Here is a 25,329-nt window from a genome sequence, read left to right as displayed (position 1 = left end):
TCCCCTCGACAATCACCAGTGGTGTACGGCCAGTGTAGGAGATCGCTCCCCACACAATGATGCCGGGTGTTGGCCCTGTGTGCCTCAGTCGTATGCAGTCCTGATTGTGGCGCTCACCTGCACGGCGCCAAACACGCATACGACCATCATTGGCACCAAGGCAGAAGCGACTCTCATCGCTGAAGACGACACGTCTCCATTCGTCCCTCCATTCACGCCTGTCGTAACACCACTGGAGGCGGGCTGCACGATGTTGGGGCGTGAGCGGAAGACGGCCTAACGGTGTGCGGGACCGTAGCCCAGCTTCATGGAGACGGTTGCGAATGGTCCTCGCCGATACCCCAGGAGCAACAGTGTCCCTAATTTGCTGGGAAGTGGCGGTGCGGTCCCCTACGGCACTGCGTAGGATCCTACGGTCTTGGCGTGCATCCGTGCGTCGCTGCGGTCCGGTCCCAGGTCGACGGGTACGTGCACCTTCCGCCGACCACTGGCGACAACATCGATGTACTGTGGAGACCTCACGCCCCAAGTGTTGAGCAATTCGGCGGTACGTCCACCCGGCCTCCCGCATGCCCACTATACGCCCTCGCTCAAAGTCCGTCAACTGCACATACGGTTCACGTCCACGCTGTCGCAGCATGCTACCAGTGTTAAAGACTGCGATGGAGCTCCGTATGCCACGGCAAACTGGCAGACACTGACGGCGGCGGTGCACAAATGCTGCGCAGCTAGCGCCATTCGACGGCCAACACCGCGGTTCCTGGTGTGTCCGCTGTGCCGTGCGTGTGATCATTGCTTGTACAACCCTCTCGCAGTGTCTGGAGCAAGTATGGTGGGTCTGACACACCGGTGTCAATGCGTTCTTTTTTCCATTTCCAGGAGTGTATATGCTAGTTTCTTACTTTTATGAAGTGGAAATTCATTCCCCTCTTTTATTTATTTCATTCTTTTTTATGGGACACACAGGTGTTGGACAAAAATATAATTACATTAAGAAAAACGCACGTTTTGATGTAAGTGCAGATACTAGCCACGCCTGCTGGTCGCGCTGTTGTTTGTGACCACGAACGTCGACTATAGTATGGGCTCAGCACATTCGTGATTATAACAGCGTTCTGTGCAGTTGTGAGTTCATTATGTCGAATCGAAGTTAATTGGAACGAGAGCCAATTTTTGGTGCTCGTATGGTGGCTGCTTCTATAACCGAGGTAGCGGAAGTGTTTAGAGGCAGCGCATCGAAGATTTATACGGCAAAAAAAAGAAAGTAGAAGAACATCATCCGCTAAGTCACAATGCGGACAAAAGGATGTGTTAAGTAATTCTGAAGGATGGTCATTGAACAGGATTGGGGCAAAAATAAGAGGACCAGAGCTGCAAAAGACACTCCAGAACTGAAGTTACACGTGGTAAACCTGTCAGCACCAAAAGAACACGGAGACAGGTCCATAAGCAGGGAATTGCAGGGCGAGATGGAATTCCACAACCACTCATCAGAGATGCAAATGCCCGTAATAGGAAAACGTGGTGTCGAAGCCATAAAACCTGAGCTACGAAGCAATGGAAGATATTCCTTTGGTTGTACATTTCCAACTTGTGGTACAGTTTACGTCCCAAGAGTGAAAAAAAAGCACTCCGTCTTCAGGCCACAAGTGGCCCATCAGGATCATCCGACCGTCGTGTCATCCTCATTGAGGAGGCGTATAGGAGGGGCGTGGGGTCAGCACACCGCTCTCCCGGTCGTTATGATGGTTTTCTTTGACCGGAGCCGCCACTATTTGGTCGAGTAGCTCCTCAATTGGCATCACGAGACTGAGTGCACCCCGAAAAATGGCAAGAGCGCATGGCGGCTGGATGGTCACCCATCCAAGTGCCGGCCACGCCCAACAGCGCTTAACTTCGGTGATCTCACGGGAACTGGTGTATCCACTGCGGCAAGGCCGTTGCCCCAAGAGTGAAACATGACGGGGATTTCGGTGATGATTTGGGCAGCCATATCGTGGGCTCTGTGACTGCTCTACGAGGTCGCTTTTATTTTCTTACTCGAGGATTATATGACCATTTTGGCTGATCAAGTCCATCCTTTGGTACAAATTGGATCCCCAAAGACGATGCTGTGGTCGAAGATGACAGCGCTCGTGTTCACACAGCTCGCATCGTCCCGGACTGGTTTTGCGAGCACGCGTCTCCACTCGCCACCACCCAGCAGGTCTCGGTGTTATTGAGCCTCTGTAGTCTAATTTGGAGAGAAGTGTCCCGGATCGCTATTCACCTCCATCGTCGTAACCTGCAACTTGCCACAATGTTGCAGGAGGAATGCTATAACGTTCCCACAAATAACCTGCATTTATACATAACGAGATGATTGTTTTCAATGCCATCTGGTTTACTACACACTAATAGGCATAGTAGTGTGTTGTCATTGTCCACAGTTTTGTACGCCTCTGTATTGTCATTGTATCAAAGTCACACAACTGTTAATTAGACAAACAGAATTTAGGGGATTAGCAAACATAAAAATAAAAAGTGAAGCAATGAAACTCTCTAGTTAAAGATGCAGTGAAAGTAATAATATTAAGAATTTTTCTGTTCTTATAAATCTTCTGAATACATAAGTGAAGGAAAAATTTGGCCGTAATTTGATAATAGGAAACATCTCATCATTTGCATTGGCTGATCTTAGAAAATTGTGGACAGCAAAAATCAGAGTGCACTACATAATTCGTGAGTAGCCTTATCGGGCGTTTTCATATAATCTACAAAACGGGAGCATCACTCAGACATTTTTGATGTTTCTCGATTATTTGACAGAGAAACCGTGACCTTCCTCTGTGAAGCAAATTAGTTCGCAACATACGTCAAATCTGGCCAGGCTAATTACTTCATGGCGCAGCAACGCTGCGACCCGCTTTTCAGTTCATAATGAGCTACAAATGTGCACTTAAATAAGCCACCGAAGCTTTCCGGCATATTCGCCCGAGCCGTCAAGCGTAAGAGGCAAGAGCGTTCATTTGCACAGAACAGAAATTAAGTGTGTAGTGTTGGCTCTTTTCATTTGCGGTTCTCGTCGGTGCTCGCCCGCATCTAGCGCTTCAATTTAAATCGAATGCGGCCGGAGTGGTTGTGTGCTGTGCCCCATTACATCGTTATGCGTGCCTTCTGCATATACTCAATGTCAACACGTTCCACCTTTATTTCCCTAAAGAACGACCGGCTTATGTCATCAAGCACGCCGTCTGCTATTCAATTCAGCACTGCTAACTTTAACTTTAACGGAGTTCGTGCGTTGAAGCTGCTGCAACCCCGATTCCATTCGTAGCACCTCGAGTTATCACCAACGTAAAGACTGGGGGAAAAGGGAACGATTCTATCTCCGTGTGTACAGGAGAGTTAGGAAATCAGTGCCTTATTGTGATAACACTTCTTTGCAGATTAGACTGGTCATTAGTTCTACAGTTATCAGTACTTTCAGAGAGCGCGGAAGATTGTCCTGAATACTACAAAAGGGAAATATTTATTTCACAACAGATATGAAAATTGTTCTGCGTCACGTGTAGACGTCAGAAAAGTTCTGTGAAACTTTCCGAACATGAAGTAGCCCTAGACGTAGAAAGATTTTCTTGAAGTGTGACGTAGTTTATTTCACGCCAAACTAGAGGGGTTTTTGATCAGTTTATTTGCTCTGAAATTTTTGATGTAACCTCGAGCAGCAGAGTTGCAGAAAAATGAAGAAATGTTATCAGTTTAATGACCACACTTACCTGAGAATATAAATTCAATGTTGCGGTGAACTATACAGCGAAAATTGCTAGTAATGTGTCTAGTAAAGCTGCTGAATAGGAGCACGTTTGATCTTGGGGTTCGCAGATTAAATAAGTTATGGAATTCTTCACGTACCATAAGCATTGTTCCTTTCTGTTGTAACTTTGTAATTTGCGATTTATCTTTTCTTCAAAAGTTATGTTTAATTTTAAGGCTCGAAACTGGAAGTATCGTAATTTCACAACATCCTCTGTGTCAGAATTAGTTCGCAGAGATGATATTACGTGCGTTTGTGGTGGTTAGTTGTCAGTCATCTTTTATCTTCCAATGGGGTTCTCAGCTCTCATAATCTGTTTTTGAAGAACTAATAATTGTCAGAAAAGCAGACATTCTTTCACTGTATGTAATCTGACTGCATTGTGCAGGGTGTTTCCGTAAAAGCGTGCAAAAATTTAACAGAACACAGATGATGCTCCACTGAACAATTTGAGGTAGGAAACCTGGGGTTGGAGAGATAAAATCGCAGCACTGTGTACTTTTTTATTTACATTAGTTACACTTAGCTGCAAATACCATCATTGACACTATGAGCATACTATTTGTACTGTATCTTACAAAGTGTGCTAAAACTGACGGCCATCAACCTCAATACAAGCATGAAATTGGCGAACAAGAATCTGACGCACCCTGACAAATATCCCGGGTGCGTTTCGAATCACATCACAGGCAGTTACAATTCTAGCAACTAATTCCACTTGCCGGCCGACGTGGCCGAGCGGTTCTAGGCACATCAGTTCGGAACCGCGCTGCTGCTACGTCGCAGGTTCGAATCCTGCCTCGGGCACGGATGTGTGTGATGTCCTTAGGTTAGTTAGGTTTAAGTAGTTCTATGTTTAGGGGACTGATGACCTCAGATGTTAAGTCCCATAGTGCTTAGAGCCATTTGAACCACTTAATTCCATCTCCGTATCCACTGGCGACTCATACACAAGTGACTTTAGATATCCCCAAAGGAAATAATCAAGGGGATTTATACCGAGCAAGGTGGCGCAGTGGTTAGCACACTGGACTCGCATTCGGGACGGTTCAAACCCGCGTCCGACCATCCTGATTGATTTAGGTTTTCCGTGATTTCCCTAAATAGCTTCAGGCAAACGCTGGAAGGTATTGTTAAGAGAGAGAAAGTAAAAACACGCACTCCTAAGGCTATAACGTAACTCACTTAAAATGGCCTATTATGTTATATCTCTTAAGCTCCCAACCTATCACTCATATGGAAGATAGCCCTGTTAATATTCCATTGTAAGAAATATATTTCAAGCGCATGACATACATCCTTCTTCCCAGTTTCTCTAGGATAAACTATGCTATCGAATCGTAAAACGAAAAACATTTTTTTTAAAACATTTTCTTTGTGTGATATAGTTACAATATAGATTTCCAGTGATGTATAGCGACCACTGTTCACATCCGATCACGGTTCAGAAATTATGCTATGCTTTCATCAACCCTATATATAAAATGACAGTTACTAACGGGGAAAGCCTCTTACAAGGAAACAGGTAAACGCATAGCAGCAGCGCCCGACATGCGAAAATTACAAGTCATTCTACTACTAGCTCTGTCAGGCAAATACACTCCTGGAAATTGAAATAAGAACACCGTGAATTCATTGTCCCAGGAAGGGGAAACTTTATTGACACATTCCTGGGGTCAGATACATCACATGATCACACTGACAGAACCACAGGCACATAGACACAGGCAACAGAGCATGCACAATCTCGGCACTAGTACAGTGTATATCCACCTTTCGCAGCAATGCAGGCTGCTATTCTCCCATGGAGACGATCGTAGAGATGCTGGATGTAGTCCTGGCGCCTCAGTTGGACCAGCGTTCGTGCTGGACGTGCAGACCGCGTGAGACGACGCTTCATCCAGTCCCAAACATGCTCGATGGGGGACAGATCCGGAGATCTTGCTGGCCAGGGTAGTTGACTTACACCTTCTAGAGCACGTTGGGTGGCACGGGATACATGCGGACGTGCATTGTCCTGTTGTAACAGCAAGTTCCCTTGCCGGTCTAGGAATGGTAGAACGATGGGTTCGATGACGGTTTGGATGTACCATGCACTATTCAGTGTCCCCTCGACGATCACCAGTGGTGTACGGCCAGTGTAGGAGATCGCTCCCCACACCATGATGCCGGGTGGTTGCCCTGTGTGCCTCGGTCGTATGCAGTTCTGATTGTGGCGCTCACCTGCACGGCGCCAAACACACATACGACCATCATTGGCACCAAGGCAGAAGCGACTCTCATCGCTGAAGACGACACGTCTCCATTCGTCCCCCCATTCACGCCTGTCGCGACACCACTGGAGGCGGGCTGCACGATGTTGGGGCGTGAGCGGAAGACGGCCTAACGGTGTGCGGGACCGTAGCCCAGCTTCATGGAGACGGTTGCGAATGGTCCTCGCCGATACCCCAGGAGCAACAGTGTCCCTAATTTGCTGGGAAGTGGCGGTGCGGTCCCCTACGGCACTGCGTAGGATCCTACGGTCTTGGCGTGCATCCGTGCGTCGCTGCGGTCCGGTCCCAGGTCGACGGGCACGTGCACCTTCCGCCGACCACTGGCGACAACATCGATGTACTGTGGAGACCTCACGCCCCACGTGTTGAGCAATTCGGCGGTACGTCCACCCGGCCTCCCGCATGCCCACTATACGCCCTCGCTCAAAGTCCGTCAACTGCACATACGGTTCACGTCCACGCTGTCGCGGCATGCTACCAGTGTTAAAGACTGCGATGGAGCTCCGTATGCCACGGCAAACTGGCTGACACTGACGGCGGCGGTGCACAAATGCTGCGCAGCTAGCGCCATTCGACGGCCAACACCGCGGTTCCTGTTGTGTCCGCTGTGCCGTGCGTGTGATCATTGCTTGTACAGCCCTCTCGCAGTGTCCGGAGCAAGTATGGTGGGTCTGACACACCGGTGTCAATGTGTTCTTTTTTCCATTTCCAGGAGTGTATATACACAGGGGCTTGCAGTACCTCACAAGCATCCATCGCTAACTTAGTTATAAAGCTGAAGTCTCGATTTTACACCCAACATGCCACAGGGGGGTTGGAGTACATCACATAAATTATAGTTTGTTTAGAGGAATGTGTCACGTTTCATCACAAATGAGATTGAAGTTATCTGATGCAGGAGAGGTTCACAGTTAATGATCACAAGTAGACAGTGCTTTAAATCATATACAGAACACGTAGCTGTATGCGAGTCGAACGCAGGCTATGTCACGTGACGGCAGATGCATTTAAGTTTATGGACGGATGGTTCTCTGTCTTCCTGAAAAGCGTCAAATACAGTAGTCAACTCGTCATATCACAGGGACCTCAACAGACATACAGTATAATGCTGCCTCAACGGACAAAAATTGACTGCTTCCCTCATTGCCTTCGCTACCATGTCGATATTTTCTCAGATTCCTCTTGCTGCAGCATACTTGATCACATGTACAAATTGTTCCGCACCAACCAGAAGATACGTAAGTATCTGTTCAATTTCGCAGCATTTACATTCGGTCAATTTATACCTATGTCCCTTATCACTTTTCGCAATTCTATCTATTTTATGTCAGTCCTGTCCATGCGATTGTGTAATAACCTCTCGTTCTGTTTTCTAGAATTGGTTTTAAATTTAGTACAACTGCCAACACCTAGCCCAAATATACTGATTGGGAGGCGTAGTATAGTACAGTACTCGACTGTATCCAGTCACCAACACATTTGGAGAGCGTTTGCCCTGTTTTCTGTATGACTGTGTATATGCATGTGTCGCAGAACACCCCCCGGACCGCACGCCAACATCGGTCAGGGAATAACGCGCAGCGGGTCCACACTCGAACACTAACTCTGCTGTACTGCGTCCTGGGGAGTTTTCTGCGACACATGCATATACACACTCATACAGAAAACAGGGTAAACGCTCTCCAAATGTGTGGGTGACTGGATACAATCGAGTACTGCGCCATACAATGCCTACCCATCAGTGCATTTGCGCTAAGTGTTGGCAGCTGTACTAAATTTAAAACCAATTCTAGAAAACAGAACGGGAGGTTATTACACGATCACATGGATAGAACTGACATAAAATAGATAGAACTGCGAAAAGTGAGGGGGGATAGTTAACTACCGTTTTGACGCATTTTTGGAAGAAAAAGAACCATTCGTCTATAAACTTACATGCATTTGCTGTCACGTGACATAGCCTGCGTTAAACATGCATACAGCCACGTGTTCTGTATATGATTTGAAGCACTGTCTACTTGCGATCGTTAACTGTAAACCTCTCCTGCATCAGATGACTTCAGTCTCACGTGTGATAAAACGTGACACATACCTCTAAACGAACTATGATTTATGTGATGTCTCCAACCCCCCTGTCGCATGTTGGGTGTAAAATCGAGACTTCAGCTTCATAACTAAGTTAGCGATAGGTGCTTGTGAGGTACTGCAACGCCCTGTGTATACAGGGTGGTCCATTGATAGTGATCGGGCCAAATATCTCTCGAAGTAAGCATCAAACGAAAAAACTACAAAGAACGAAACTCGTCTAGCTTGAAGGGGGAAACCAGATGGCGCTATGGTTGGCCCGCTAGATGGCGCTGCCATAGGTCGAAAGGATATCAACTGCGTTCTTTTTAAATAGGAACCCCCATTTTTATTACATATTCGTGTAGTACGTAAAGAAATATGAATGTTTTAGTTGGACCACTTTTTTCGCTTTGTGATAGATGGCGCTGTAATAGTCACAAACGTATAAGTATGTGGTATCACGTAATATTCCGCCAGTACGGACGGTATTTGCTTCGTGATACATTACCCGTGTTAAAATGAACCGTTTACCAGTTGCGGAAAAGGTCGATATCGTGTTGATGTATGACTGTTGTGATCAAAATGCCCAACGGGCGTGTGGTATGTATACTGCTCGGCATCCTGGACGACATCATCCAAGTGTCCGGACCGTTCGCCGGATAGTTACGTTATTTAAGGAAACAGGAAGTGTTCAGCCACATGTGAAACGTCAACCACGACCTGCAACAAATGATGATGCATAAGTAGCTGTTTTAGCCGCTGTCGCGGCTAATCCGCACATCAGTAGAAGATAAATTGCGCGAGAATCAGGAATCTCAAAAACGTCGGTGTTGAGACTGCTACATCAACATCGATTGAACCCGTATCATATTTCTATACACCAGGAATTGCATGGCGACGACTTTGAACGTCGTGTACAGTTCTGCCACTGGGCACAAGACAAATTACGGGACGATGACAGATTTTTTGCACGCGTTCTATTTAGCGACGAAGCGTCATTCACCAACAGCGGTAACGTAAACCGGCATAATATGCACTATTGGGCAACGGAAAATCCACGATGGCTGCGACAAGTGGAACATCACCGACCTTGACGGGTTAACATATGGTGCGGCATTATGGGAGGAAGGATAATTGGCCTCCATTTTATCGATGGCAATCTAAATGGTGTAATGTATGCTGATTTCCTACGTAATGTTCTACCGATGTTACTACAAGATTTTTCACTGCATGACAGAATGGCGATGTACTTGTAACATGATGGATGTTCGGCACATAGCTCGCGTGCGGTTGAAAGGTATTGAATAGCATATTTCATGGCAGGTGGATTGGTCGTCGAAGCACCATACCATTTTCCACACGTTCACCGGATCTGACGTCCCTGGCTTTTTTTCTGTGGAGAAAGTTGAAGGATATTTGCTATGGTGATCTACCGACAACGCCTGACATCCGTCAGCGCTTTGTCAATGCATGTGCGAATATTACGGAAGGCGAACTACTCGCTGTTGAGAGGAATGTCGTTACACTTATTGCCAAATGCATTGAGATTGACGGATATCATTTTGAGCATTTATTGCATTAAGGTGGTATTTACAGGTAATCACGCTGTAACAGCATGCGTTCTCAGAAATGATAAGTTCACAAAGGTACATGTATCACATCGGAAAAACCGAAATAAAATGTTCAAACGTACCTACGTTCTGTATTTTAATTTAAAAACCTACCTGTTACCAACTGTTCGTCTAAAATTGTGAGCCATATGTTTGTGACTGTTACAACGCCATCTGTCACAAAGCGAAAAAAGTGGTCCAACTAAAACTTTCATATTTCTTTACGTACTACACGAATATGTAATAAAAATGGGGGTTCCTATTTAAAAAAAACCGCAGTTGATATCCGTTTGAGCTATGGCAGCGCCATCTAGCAGGCCAACCATAGCGCCATCTGGTTTCCCCCTTCAAGCTAGACGAGTTTCGTTCTTTGTAGGTTTTCGTTTGACGCTTAGTTCGTGAGATATTTGGCCCGGCAACGATCAATGGCCAACCTTTTTATATGAGCCTGACAGAGCTAGTGATAGAATGACTGGTATTTTTCGCACGTCGGGCGCTGCTGCTATGCGTTTACCTGTTTCCTTGTAAGAGGCTTTCCCCGTTAGTAACGGTCATTTTATATATTGGGTTGATTCACGGATAGCATAATTTCTGAACTGTGATCGGACGTGAACAGTGGTCGCTATCCATCACTGGAAAGCTATGTTGTATCACACAGAGCAAAAGTTTTAAGAAAATAGTTTTTTCGTTTTACTGTTCGGTAGCATAGTTTATCCTAGAGAAATCGGGAAGAAGGATGTATGTCATGCGCTTAAAATATACTTCTTACATTGGAATATTAACAGGGCTACCTTACATATGAGTCATAGATTGGAAACTTATGTGATCTAACATAATAGCCGGTTTTAAGTGAGGAACGTTGTAGCCTTAGGAGTGCGTGTTTTTATTTCTCTTTCTTAACAGTACCTTCCAGCTATTGATCCTAGACTCTGGAATAATAGTTTAAAATTGATGGATAACACTTTCAAATCTGTTACTGTACATCGATAAGGAATGTTAACCTCCTCGACATGGACGCATTTCGAGAAATCTTGTACACTTGGATGGGCGAGGACTCAGCGAGCTCCATCCATTCACGAGACGTGAAATACAGCTGACTACTTCTGATCGGTTGCAGATTAAATAGGTACCAGTGACGCAGGGCGGGTTGGTCGATGACAGTGTGAGGGAGGTCTTTCAGTCTCTAATTTTAGCATAAGACTATGGGAATGTTCTGTGACTCCCATCAGCATAGACATAGATCGTAAATTAAGCTATATGCTATAGGTGTTAGAAATATGTAGAGCGCTGTCTAATATACTTTGATGATATCTGTGTTCGAGAATTAACAATGAATGGACGTACTGCACAGTCATCTATACAGATTCGCAAAGTGGCCAAGGGGTAGTTTAGCTATGATACTGAAATTGGGAAACAAGCTCTCACATCAGAGTTGAAATTAATTTAGAATTGGTAAAATTGTTCATATTATCAATTGTAATGCTTATTATTTCAGTAGATCGGCGGTGTCTTTTCCGTCCACTGTGACGTTGTTGGTTACCACATTATGATTGACTCACAATGCTTGTTCGAGTTGGAGAAACAGTTTTGTTGAGGGGAGATACCTTCTGGGGGATGCTGGCACCGAAACAGTGATTGCGTACATGACTGCAATATGAGGAATCAGTCGAAACGGAACGCATAGCAATCAGATTTGGACTGTAGTTTGGAAACCCACGCGAATGTGGTAAAACTATTCCAATTTCGAAACTTCCTGGGAGATTAAAACTGTGTGCCCGACCGAGACTCGAACTCGGGACCTTTGCCTTTCGCGGGCAAGTGCTCTACCATCTGAGCTACCGAAGCACGACTCACGCCCGGTACTCACAGCTTTACTTCTGCCACTATCTCGTCTCCTACCTTCCAAACTTTACAGAAGCTCTCCTGCGAACCTTGCAGAACTAACACTCCTGAAAGAAAGGATATAGCGGAGACATGGCTTAGCCACAGCCTGGGGGATGTTTCCAGAATGAGATTTTCACTCTGCAGCGGAGTGTGCGCTGATATGAAACTTCCTGGCAGATTAAAACAGTGTGCCCGACCGAGACTCGAACTCGGGACCTTTGCCTTTCGCGGGCAAGTGCTCTACCATCTGAGCTACCGAAGCACGACTCACGCCCGGTACTCACAGCTTTACTTCTGCCAGTATCTCGTCTCCTACCTGCCAAACTTTACAGAAGCTCTCCTGCAAGGTTCGCAAAATCATTGTCCTTTCAGCAGTTCCAGTTTGCATCGAGTGGTTAAAACACTGTCCTGTCGCAGTAACGCAGCTTAGCCTGTTTCTACATGGGTTGCAAAATGTGGTAGATATATTATCCTCCGACTCCAGTTGCGATTTAAATTGGAAATATCAGATCCGTAAAGCTGGAAAAATGGCAGCAGTTGCATGGGGGCTAACTAAAACGAGGCTGGGATTTTACTGTAGCAGATTGGCTAGAGAAATGTGAGTCGTTTCGAGATATGAGAGTGCTAGAAATATGATTCTTTAGTGGCTGTAATAAAGGACTTCTCCATAGGATGCTACACAGGTATGTGCTTGAATGCAAGGACTTGATTCAAAATCGGACACTTCATTTCTAGCGGATAGCGTAGCACTAGAGATCTGAAAAGCTAGTGTACATTTCTTACGCATCATCCACTGCTTGCGATCTTTCTCAATAAAGCATCGCCTATAGCCTGTCGATATATCACGGAACTTCTGAAATGGCATAGAGAGAGAGAATGCTTTACAAATACTGGATAAACATCTAGCCACGATGGTTTGAGGTGGTTGAAAATACCGGTTTCATAACACGTTCCTTAGCAGAATAATTTTCTAAACTGGGAGCATCTATTTTATAGAGTATGTGCTTGTGTTCTGAGATGTGTGTAAAGGATATGACTGTCCAGTGGTAGGAAGACTTTGATTTGACGTGGAATACTGTAATACCAAAGGGGAGAGTATGTCAAGCGATAAGAATGGTATGATATTTCTATTTCCAGAGCCGTAAGCAGGGTGTATTTCGGATACTTTGCTCATTGTCGAATGTCATTCAATTGTAAGTATAGCGGTTAAATATACATGTGTTCGATTTGGTTTGATGGTTGTGTCTATGTGGGGCCTGTGGTAGGAATGATTCAAGTGTCCCGCTGACAGTGGGAGGCCATCCAACGGAGAGAGCTGTTGCAATGCGGGACTGTATCTGACTTCACCGTGTTGTCGTCCAGACGACCGAATAGCTTAGTATGTGTTGGACAGCTTTCGTTATCAAGTGGGAATTTGATAAGATTGAAATGGATGTGTGTTTGCGCTGGCTCATTATTCTTTTATCATGTAAATTGTTCAGACGAGTGCTTCTTCGCATTTGACTTCTTTATTTAGTTGAGAGGAGGTCGATTGTAGAGTGTGCATCTAGCAGGTGGAAGACACGTTTGCCGATTGTCTAGATATGAGAAAGACGTTATTTGACTTTGTAAATTATAGGTCGTGATTTGGAATCTGTTAAATCACGGAAATCTGTATTCGTGGCGCTTCAGTCTGGAACCGCGCGACCGCTACGGTCGCAGGTTCGAATCCTGCCTCGAGCATGGATGTGTGTGAAGTCCTTAGGTTAGTTTAGTTTAAGTAGTTCTAAGTTCTAGGGGACCGATGACCTGATGACCTCAGATGTTAAGTCGCATAGTGCTTAGAGCCAATTGAAGCTTTTTTTTTTTTTTTTTTTTTTTTTTTTTTTTTTAAGGCAACGAACGACAACTAACCGCTTCATTGTTCGAAATCTGCTTAGCGTGTACGAAGAGGTTGGCCTCGGTTGGGGTTCTGACCGCCGGGGGTAGCATCCAAGCATTGGCGGTGAGTTAGGCTTGGAACCCAGCTCCTAGTACTGACGGCGGGTCCACTGTTCATCGGTCCAGTACCGATTTGCTGCCTGTCCTACAGATATGTATTTACTGTATCTAAAAATATTGGAGTATTGAGTGGAATACGGAGACAGCATTAAAGCTAGTAGTTTTATCGTGAACGGGAATGTTTATGGGGCCTACGAATTGTGATTGTAAAAACAAACTGAAAAGATTAGGCGCGCGGAGGGAAATAAGTCAGCTGTTAGAAAATAACGTGCACGATGTGAAAAAGAATGTGGATTCCTTATGCACATCGTTTTAGTGCAGGAACGGCTCTTCTAAAGGAGGGGTCATCTTTGGAAATTGTAGGGTTTACACAGTTCGATAAAAATTTGAAATCCGTAGCTCTCATTGGCAAAAAATTATGAAACAGCCCATATTCCATTTCAGCTTTAAGGTGAAACGTTAATTTTGTACCATCACTCTGCTGCCTACATTTTAAAAGAGAGGTCGTCCATGAGCGACGTTTCTTCTTCTTTTTCCGATTGTCAGTTTCTTGCAGTAAAATAAAAGCTGCGCATGTAAGGAATAGTAAATCCTCTTCTTCCCTCATCGTATCGGCCTGTGAAATTGATACTGAAACGCTGCTTTACGACAATAACAAAAGAGAGCAGCCTCGACAAGTTATCTGCGCCAGCTGCGATTCCACGAGGCCGAATCTCTCGGTCCCGACCTATCGGTTTGGTGAGAATGATAGGCCGAACACCAATGGTAGTCCAAATCTGTCGACTGCCTTCGTCGAGCTAGCGCGTACTCGTATTTACGTGAACTGTTAGCGAATCCGGTGTGTGACTGTTTCAGCAGAAGAGTCGGAAGAGGATCGGGAGGCAGAGCGCGTAGCCGACGCGAGCGCCAGCAGCGGCAGCGCGGGGGGCGGCGGCAACGATGGCGGTGTCGTGAGCGCGCTGGACGCCAAGGCGGAGGCGGCCGGGGGCGGCGGCGGCGGCGGCGGCGGAGGCGGCGGGGGCGACGCGGGCCCGGCGGCGGCGGGCAAGGGGCGCAAGCCGCGCCGGCGCAGGACGGCGTTCACGCACGCGCAGCTCGCCTACCTGGAGCGCAAGTTCCGCTGCCAGAAGTACCTCTCCGTGGCCGACCGCAGCGACGTGGCGGACGCGCTCAACCTCAGCGAGACGCAGGTCAAGACCTGGTACCAGAACCGCAGGTACCTGCATTCTCTTACTCGGCTCCCTCTGCACCAAACAACGAATGTGATCAAAATAACGGGAATTTAGTTTCTTTTTTTTAAGAAAAAAGATTATTCACGCATCAATATCAACTTCGTCCCTTTCAAAGTGATCCCCCTAAGATATAATATTCCCGTGCCAGCGCTTTTACAAATCTCGGAACTCGTTCAGTGGTTCCGTTTTTATCTCGTCAACGGTGGTAAAACGACGTCCTTGCACTGTTCTCTTCAGCCTCGGGAATAAAAAGAAGGCACAGGGGGTCATGTCCCTCGAATACGGTGGCTGAGGCAACGTAAAGGTTGCTTTTTGCCAAAAAATCGGGAAAAAGCGTCGAGGTGTTAGCGGTAGCATGATCGTGATGCAGTTTCCACAACTGGTTTTGCCACTGTTCTAGTCACTTTCTTCGGATTGTTTCACAGAAATGCTGCATGGCTTCCAGGTAGTATTCCTTATGGACTGTAAAACCGTAAGACAGGAACTCGTGAAGCACTATCCCGTTCCAATGGAAGAAAACAGTGAGAAGTCCCTTCACGTATGATCGAACTTGTCAAAGCTTTTTCGGTCGGGACGATTAGGCCTCGGTTTTGATGTCATATCCGTATATCCACGTTTCGTCACCTGTCATAACCTTTTTTTAGAAGTTACGGATCGTTGTCCATTTCATTCAGCTATTCCTGAGCGACGTCTACACGACGTCGTTTTTGGTAGATCTTCAACAATTTCGGAAAAACTTTGCTGCTACAATTTTCATGCCCAAATCATCCGAAAAAAGTGCGTGTCCTCAGCCAAAGGATATGCCGACGTCATGAGCAACCTCTCTGACGCTCATTTGGAGATTTTCGAGAACCATTTTCTTTACTTCTACCATATTTTCGTCAGTAATTAATGTTTAATGTATGGGGGGGCGGGGGGGGGGGCAGGGCGGTCGCGGTCTACAGCGTCTTCTCTACCCTCTTTGAAATGTTTATACCACTTGTAAACTCTTGTCTTACTCGTAACAGATTCGCTAAAATCCATAATCAACATTTCGAATGAATGAGCTCACTTTATTCCAGTTTTCAAGTAAAATTTGATGCAAATTCTTTGATACATCTTTTTAGAAAGTAAAAATTCGCCGAGCAGCCGAAAGTGCAAACATTCATCGGGAACATGCTTACCACCAATGTAAAAAAAATTGAAAATCGGATTTATAAAACCCGCGAAATTAGAAAATTCCTTGTTACTTTTTTATCACGCCTAGTACACTTTGTCGTAAAGAAGTCACTACACCTACGTATATACTCCGGAAGACACTTTACAGTAACTACTAGTCATATAATTTCCTATTCCACTCATAAATAGCGTGAGGAAAAAACCCTATCTATATGCTTCCGTATGAGCCCTAATTTCTCGTATCTTATCTTCGTGGTGGTGGCAGTAGAATTGATCTGTAGTCAGCTTCTCTAAATTTTCTCAGTTTTATTCCTCGAAAATAACATCGTCTTCCCTCCAGGGATAACTTTTTCGGTTCCCGAAGTATGTTCGTAACACTTGGGTGTTGTTCACAACTTCTGGTAACGAATCTAGTATCCCGCCTTTGAATTGTGTCGAATTATTACTTTAATCTGACCTAGGGTGGATCCTCGAGCAATACTCAAGAATAGGTCGCACCAGCGTACTGTATGCGATCTCCTTTGCAGATAAACTACACTTCCCAGAATTCTTCCAGTAAACTGGAGTCCCACCACAACCCTCTCACGCTTGTTCCATTTCATACCCCTTTGCAACGTTACGCCCAGATATTTAAACGACGTGTGTGTATCAAGCATGACGCTACTAATGCTGTATTCGAACATGACGGTTTTGTTTTTCCTACTCATCCGCATTAACTTACATTTTTCTACGTTTAGCGCTAGCTGTCATTGATCACGCCAACTGTAAATTTTGTCTAAATCATCTTGCATCCTCACACAGTGATTCAACTTTGACACCATACCGTACTCCACAGAACCGTCAGCAAACGATTGCAGATTGCTGCCCAGCCCGTCCGCCTGATCGTTGACGACACCCTTGGCTCTCATGAGCACTCGCTGTCGAGAACAATACACTCAATTCTATTACTTAAGAAGTCATCGTGTCACTCGCACATCTGGGAACGTATCCTATATTCTCGTACCTTCGTTAACAGTCAATAGTGGGGCAGCGCATCGAATACTTTCCGGAAACCTCTGCCCGTTACCCCTCATTAATAGTTCGCTCGCAGTATATAAAGTAAGAAAATAGCTAACTGAGCTTCGTATGCTTTATAAAACCGTGCTGATTCGGGGACACAATCTTCTCGGTCTTCAGAAAATGTATTATATTCGAAATGAGAATATGTTCAAAGATTGCCGGCCGGGGTGGCCGAGCGGTTCTAGGCGCTACAGTCTGGAACCGCGCGACCACTACGGTCGCAGGTTAGAATCCTGCCTCGGGCATGGATGTGTGTGATGTCCTTAGGTTAGTTAGGTTTAAGTAGTTCTAAGTTCTAGGGGACTGATGACCTTAGAAGTTAAGTCCCATAGTGCTCAGAGCCATTTGAACCATTTTGTTCAAAGACCTGCAGAATACCGATGTTAGGGAGATTTTTCTGTAACTTAGTGGCTCGAAGAAAATAAATACAGACAACCGTAATTTTATTAATTATTCTATTGGACTAGAGGTGTGGACAGTCCACATCTACAGAGAAGTGTCAGAAATGTATGGAAGCCAGCAGAAATTAATGTTCCTGTAATAGCGTGGACGTTTAGCTTACTTATCTAGCCATGTGTGTAGAGGCCGGAAGATGGTGCCAATAAGGCATCGAAACGGGTAGCCAATAAAACAATTAATAAAATTACGGCTGTCGGTATTTATTTTCTTCAAGTCTTCGACCAGCCGCAGTCCCTCTCCATTTATGCAAGATGGAACTACAGAAATGTAATTTTGTGAGCCCGTTCTTTCACCATTGTTACATACAGTAGTCACCTGCGCTTTTTTCCAGTCGCTTGGAACTTTGCACTGAGCGAGAGATTCACGATAAATTCAAGCTAAGTAAGGGGCCAAAACCATAGAGTACTCTTTATAAAACCGAACTGGGATTAAACCCGGACCTGCCGCCTACGTACACCGATAACTCAAAAAATTACGACCACTTCCCACCGAGAGACGATATGCTGCGTGGTGCCGTTACGGACAGGTGGCGTGCTAAGAAAAGAAAATAAGCGGAATAATTATGCCAACCATACGGGACTCAAATGGACAAATTCATCTACATAAGCGACTTTGATAAAGGGCAATTTGTTGTTGCCTGGATCTTAGGAACGAGCATCCCGGAAATGGGGATGATGGTGGGCTGTTCGCACGATAGTGGTGTGAGCATATTTGGAAAGTTGTTGAAGGACGACGAAACTGTGATTGGGTGACAAGTTACTGCACTACCACGACACATCGCAGAGGCTGCCCCGCTCTGTAAAGTACGGTAGGGCGCGATCGGACGACAGGGAACAATTCTGGCGCGGGTACAAGTGCTTCGGAGCACATCGTTCAGTGGGCATTGTTAAAATGCGGCCTTGCAACAGGTGATCACCTACATTTTCCCGTGCTGACACAACGACCTCGTCAATGGGCACGGTATCATCGAGATTCGACCATAGATGGAGGGAAAATTGGCTGATAATCACGTTTCTTGTTACAGCAAGTCGATGCTCCAGGATTCAAAAATGCAAACATGCACTGTACCACAGACACAAGCCGGTCTGGGCAGTATTATGCAATGGGGGACATTCACCAACGTTTCCATGCACCTATGGTAGTAATCGAAGTCAGCATGACAGCTGCGTACTACACGAGTGTTAATCCCTGCATGCTTCAGTTCTTCCCCGACAGCGATGGAATCTTCCACAAGGATAATAACTTCTCATCCCTAACTTTCAGTCCACCTACCGCAATAGGCTTGTTGTTGTCCGCTGCTTCGTTCTCCGTTGATAGGTACTGCCTCAGCCTGCAAAAGCAGCGTTCAGGGAAATTCGGTTAAATAGCTACCCAGCATAACTCAGACTTGGAGGCAGCATCTGACAGATCGTAAAAATATCGGCGGTTCGGAATTCTAAAGGGGCCTGCACACATTCACTATTTATTGACAACACTAGTTTGTCAAACCTTCAATATATTGAAGCGACCTCACACGATCAATAACACTGACAAAAATGGTCAGCTGAAAGAATGATTTTACAAGGTTACGATGTCGAAGACCCAAAAGAAAGCGTGTGCTGCACTTACGTGAACTATAGCTTGCAAGCAACGGAAAACAACGAAAAAGAGGAAATGGGTCAGAGATTGGCTGAAAGAAAGGAGCCAGTGGTCACATGTTAACTTATTCACTGATATCAGAATCACGGCCCACAAAAGATTTTATATATTATTCTCCGATGGTTCTGCATCGTACGACAAGTTATTACTGTTGATACGAGATAAAATAGGAAAGCAAAATACTTTAATGAGAGAGGCAATCGCATTCGACAAGATATTAGGAGTAACTTAAAGGTGTCTGGCGACGGACATGCCATTCTAATGCTCGACGTTTAGTTCTGTAATATCTGCAAAAAATTGTATGGAAACCTATGAAGCTATATCTGCCTAGCAAGGACCTGTTCAGGAAATTAACGTCAAACATTTCTTTTTTACGCTTTGTGATAATTTGGTGAAATTGACACTCACTTCCCAGACCTCTTACTAGTCACTGCAGATATGTGACGTATTTTTCGAAATGGGTGCGTTTTCCAAAACTGCTAAGTGATGCAACAATCTATACTATATTTTAAAATTAATGCAGTAAGCAACGTCATAGTGAATCCTTCGTTAACCATTCTAAAGTGGCATATACAATGATTACCCTCGAATAGGCCTATTAAAATTATTTTGTGTTAAAAGACTCCTTAAGAATTGAATCTAAGGTGTGATATACACAACGGCGAATTGAAAAAATAAGTAGTGCACACTAACGCCGCGTGGTTGATTCCTGAAGCTCTGTCACAATCTTAATGGGGAATATTGTCAAACAGTCAATATTTGACCTCAAACGTCCAGTACATATTGACAATGCTGAGAATATTTTGAAGCCCATCAATACTGCTCATTAACATTTCTACGGTTGACAATACGTCAATACGCGCCCTCAGACGGTCAATATATTGACAATCTGACAGTACTACTGAATCTGTGAAGATCTCTTTAATAACTTGTTTGAAAATGTTGTAAAGTTTAACTTCTTAGGTTTTATTGCCTGCAGAATATGTTGTAAATGGCTATCAAGTCCACATTTACTATCAAAGTGTTATTGTTGTACATTAGTCACTGTTTTTACGACAGGTTGTACACACTAAGGCAGCCAGAAGTTCACCAGCCCGACCCGTTCTATAGAGATACTGACCCACAGCTGTTTGCGAGGTACTACATCAAGTCGTCTTATAAAGAAGTGCTCACCCAAATGTTCCGTGATGTTCACGAAACACGTCACGTGGAGTTTGAAGTACGACCAGAAAATTCACAGGCAAATAACTTCCAAACATAACCACATAAATGCCCAAACTGCCACAAAACGGTAGTCGGTACTTTGGTTTTTTTTTTTCTTCAGATTTTTTGTCAAGGATGGCCTCTTGTAAGGACTATCAGCGATCTCAACAGTAAATGATGTTGCTCTGCTTCTTTTTCCTTATTCTGTGGGAATATTTCTGAAATATCAATACCCATCTCCATGTCTTTTTCGGGGTCAGAAACCATATTTTGTAGGTGTCATCATGTGAAAAATTTGCAATGTTGAAAAATGTGACAACTTTATACTATTCTTATTTATAATTACTAAACCACTTTTACTACTTCACTGGGGCTCTGGTAAGTGAAGTAACACTTTGTTATTCTGATAAAAAAAAGAATAAATCTCTTGTTTCTCATTACGTGATTGCCAATTAACATGTCTTATGATTACGTGTGTCGATAGAATGATTCAGCACATGAATTGTAGTACGACAAGATGTGAAAACTGTAATTACAGATCAGGTGTAATCTATTCTCTTTCGTGGTTAAATGAAATAGCAAAACGTGCGAAATTCAATCTTCGAAAGATGAGCCATAAATATGCCTCCTATATTTATATTTTCACTATTGTCAAGTCTTATAGCAGCATAATTATTAAGTCATTTATTAGAACAAATCAGTAGTTAAAGCATGTATACTGAACACCGTTTTAAACTGTAGCGGTACAATATATAAGAAATATATAAGAAAAGTGATAGTGCAATTTAGAAAACGGCGCTATACTTTTCTAACTTACCTTTCACTGCAGAGGGACTATGGCGATTTTAAATGTTTCTACGCTGTTCTATCACTGAATAAGTGTAGTTATCTGCTATATAAATTATAAATAGAATTTAAATACCTATAAGAGTACAGATGCTTAGCTTCAAAAAGAAATATTTACCTCGTCAGGGCACAAAACAAACTTCAGTCGCTCGATGCAGAATTCTCAACAGTCTGACAAACTGGTGAGTACAATAGTTAGATACAACCTAATACACATTTTGTCAGACAGGCAGCATCACCGTGGAGACAGTTTTCACTGCAATGCCTTTTAAACTGTACCACTGATATAAGACTGTTCCCTAAATCTGACGCTGTCGTTGATAGTATCACCAGAGTGGCCTGTACTCTCCAGAGATTTGGACACCAGTCAGAGGAGTGGAAACCGTCAATGAGATGCGCATCGAAAGCGTATTGCCATGCTGCCTCCAAAGTTGTACGAAACTGTATTAGGGAGTTTGCTTACGCAAATGTTGGTGATTTGTGGGGCGAGAGAGAATCGTCAAGAAACAAGATGGAAACAAGTATTGAATTAACATTTGTTATAGCTTGGGTGGAGACCTGAAATGCAGGATACTTTGACTAATCACGTAAGAACCACGAACACTGCTTTCATAATGACGGCACGAACGAGAAAGCTCAGGCGTAAAAACCCCGCACACGGAAGAAAGAAATCGTCTTCCGTCATTTTACGTACTTGCATCCGCGACATTAAGGCTTCCCGTCGTGACAGTTCGTGTGTGAACTCTGCAGCCATGTTCAGGGCGAGGCGGTGACTGCGTTCGGTGTATCCCAGCGGGCATATTCATTCGCTGCCACGATAAAACCTCGTCATTCAAAGCTATACTACGTAGTATGTTGTGCATGCGTCGCAGAAACAGTCGGATAAATAACTCAAATCAAAGATAAATCGAGATGAGAACTGTCAGTCAAGTAGGCAGGCGACTGACATTTGAGGTGTGTCAAGCGGTTGCCTACCTGTAGGCGCTTAGGGCTACTTCGCAGTAGGACTGTGGTATTTTTAAAAATGTAGGGAGTCCGATATATCGTTATTTAACATAATTTCGTCATTGGCTTTCATATATCGAGAAAAATTATCGACATATCAACCATTGATGGCAAAAGGGTCTACGTACCGGCCCATAAAAATATCGACTTCAACTGGTAAATATACTGCCGGTTTTAGAGTTGTATATGTAAGTATTGATTTATTATTATATATCCTGTAATCGACAAACTAGCAGCCTGCCTATTCCCCTTAGAGCAAGAATTGAAAGGAAAAATACGTACGTTCACCACTGTGCTAACAATGGTAACTGCATATAAGTGGCGCAATAAAAGGTGTCCCATGGGTCGGATTTGTCCGAAAAACTTCGTGTCGACTTCCCTGGTTTTTCATTTCTGCGAACGCCACCGCCGTGAAGCTAAACGTTGCAGTAGCTGTTGGTAGCGACAAGCGCCGATTACATCTCTGTCCACTGCAAAGACCAGTCTTGTTATTTAGATTTTTGTTCATCATTTTCAGCAGTTGTTTTTGAAGACTGCCGATGTGAGGAAATAGTACGTTAGTTGCGTAAAATGATGATTTGGGAAGTCATAATGTGGTATTCCATGGGCCCCATAGTTCCCCTGCAAAATCGCATTATTGTCAAGGATTACGTCACCGCTTTAACTGATCAGGTCCATCCAATCGTACAATGTGATGATGTGTTCCAAGCCGACGGGGCGCTTCTCACATAGTTTGCGTCTTCCAGGACTGGATTTGTTCTAGGCGCTACAGTCTGGAACCGCGCGACCGCTACGGTCGCAGGTTCGAATCCTGCCTCGGGCATGGATGTGTGTGATGTCCTTAGGGTAGTTAGGTTTAAGTAGTTCTAAGTTCTAGGGGACTGATGACCTCAGAAGTTAAGTCCCATAGTGCTCAGAGCCATTTGAGCCATTTGACTGTTAGCATTGACACCTCTACGCAAGCGCCACTGCTCTCGGTCCTCGAGTGAAGGTCGTCAGCCTCTGCATTGTCCACGGTGACAGATAATGCCTGAAATTTTGTATTCTCGGCACACTCTTGACACTGTGGATCTCGGAATATAGGATTCCCTAACGATTTGTGAAATGGAATGTCCCATTGGTTTAGCTCCAACTACCAATGCGTTCTGAGTCTTATTAATTCCCTTCATGTGACCTTAACTGCGTCGGGAACCTTTTCACATGAATCACCTTGGTACAAATGACAACTCCACCACTGCCCTTTTATATCTCGTGTATGCAATACTAACGCCATCTGCAGATGTCCACATCGCTACATCGCTATTCCGTGACTTCGTCGCCTTAGTTTAGTACCAAGGCAGATGGTCGAAGCTCGGTTTAGCGCCACAGGTGGTTCCTGTAAGTCTGCAGATGTGTTGTTCCGTTTCTTCACGGTTAGCTTTGAATGTAAGGAAACGATCCATTGTCATTGTAGTGACTGGGGTTTATTCGACCGAGGTTTGGCCTTGTCCTCATTAAGTGGCATAGCAGTTTGGTCGAAGTAAACTGTTGATGATACACGCGTTATTTCATCTATGATCAGTAGGGATGATAGCTCGGGTTTGTGTTGCAGGACTAAGTGGAAGCGGCAAAACCAGCTGCGCCTGGAGCAGCTGCGGCAGCAGGCGTCGGTGGAGAAGGAGCTGCTGTCTGCGCATGCGCCCGCAGAGCCGGCAGCCTGCTGCCCCTACCAGCCGCCCGCCTTCCTCACCACGGCCGCCGCCATCTTCCGCAACGTCACCTACGTGCACGGCTGCCAACTGTAGCGCGACCACGTCTCACGGAACTAGTTTCTCTCCGAGGAGCGGGCGCTAACCAAACATCAGCATCTCCGAGGAGTGCCACTTGCGTGTGACTGGTGCCACGAGTTGCGTCGCGAGATAACTGAGGACAATTTACACTTCGCGCGAAATGCCGCAATCTGGGTGTGTATACCTTACGAGTCTGATCCCGACACCGAGCGTCGCTGCCTACGAATCGAAGAGAGTCTACACAACGCAGCAGCTCTTCGTTGCGTGAAGTTGAACTTCACGTGACTGCAACTCCTGCTAAGCTGAGGAATGTTTCCCTCGCACAGAAAAGCCAATCCCTTCATGCGGGAGAATACAAATATTTAGGTGCAGATATCTTAAGATGCAGAGTTTACGGCCACAAACAAGTCAGTTCAGTTATTCCGTGTAACGTGAGCTGACGAAATTAAAACTGAAAAAAAGTAAGTGAAATGGTTTCATGTCGAACGAGGGACGCATCGATTGACATTGGAGCATTTTGCCTTGCGTTATTGTTGTAGTTCGGATTCTGGACTGATCGTAGTTACCAAGAAAAAGGGATAAAAAAAAGTCGTGTGGCTAGGGCCTCGTCGGGTAGACCGTTCGCCAGGTGCAAGTCTTTCGATTTGACGCCACTTCGGCGACTTGCGCGTCGAACACGAGAGATGAAGAAGAATGAATGGCAACGAAACAATAAAAACTTCAATTTGCTATTTATTAAGAAACAAACACTGCTTTTTTCTCTTTCCTTTTCCAAATATGAACAAATATCAGTTCTCTAAATTAGGTGCCAGACTTTCAGTTTAAATAGAATCTCTCAGGACGTTTTGACAGTAGCAGAATATTAAGATTGCAAACAGTAAAATAATCTTATGAGTTACTAAGGTGGTTAGCCAGTGTAGGCATGCGGATTAAATAACATGTATTGGGAAATCTGCGGCCTCTCACACTAGAGACAGTGTGCTGAAAAACGTTTCTTTCTGAAAACTACAATCTTACATTATACACAATTATTTTACATGCCTTCTCCTGAGTGAACAGAAACGAAACTCAGACAAATAACAAAATTTATGTCATAATTCGGCTGCCACCAAAAATGTGAGGTTGTCCAGGGATTCGATAAGTTTGAAACGAGACATATCTCCTTAAACTACGTTTTTCCCAACTTTTCTATTGTAGCGAGCGCCGAGAAGAAAACATCGACAGACGATTTCATGTCTCTGGCTGTCGTGCGGTTCAAGAGATTTGAGATCAAGATAATGCAACTATATTGTGCGTTTGGGTGCACCAGCTGTAATGTAAATACGAAAGACGATCTAACAGGATTAAACA

The 25,329-nt window shown here is 44.7% G+C and overlaps 1 protein-coding gene across 1 annotated transcript in view; it reads left to right on the top strand.

Annotated features, from left to right (window-relative positions):
- Positions 1–24,804, top strand: part of LOC126471348 (barH-like 1 homeobox protein) — a 108,131-nt gene extending 83,327 nt beyond the window's left edge. Inside the window, exons 2-4 of the mRNA XM_050099469.1 lie at positions 14,469–14,572; positions 14,660–14,826; positions 23,802–24,804. Of these exons, the coding sequence (XP_049955426.1) occupies positions 14,469–14,572; positions 14,660–14,826; positions 23,802–23,994 (464 nt within the window). The 3' untranslated portion in view covers positions 23,995–24,804. The remainder of the gene's footprint in view (positions 1–14,468; positions 14,573–14,659; positions 14,827–23,801) is intronic.
- The last annotated feature ends 525 nt before the right edge of the window (positions 24,805–25,329 follow it).

The sequence above is a fragment of the Schistocerca serialis genome, chromosome 3, assembly GCF_023864345.2.
Source record: "Schistocerca serialis cubense isolate TAMUIC-IGC-003099 chromosome 3, iqSchSeri2.2, whole genome shotgun sequence".
NCBI lineage: Eukaryota > Metazoa > Arthropoda > Insecta > Orthoptera > Acrididae > Schistocerca > Schistocerca serialis.
This window is presented reverse-complemented; position numbering and strand designations above follow the sequence as displayed.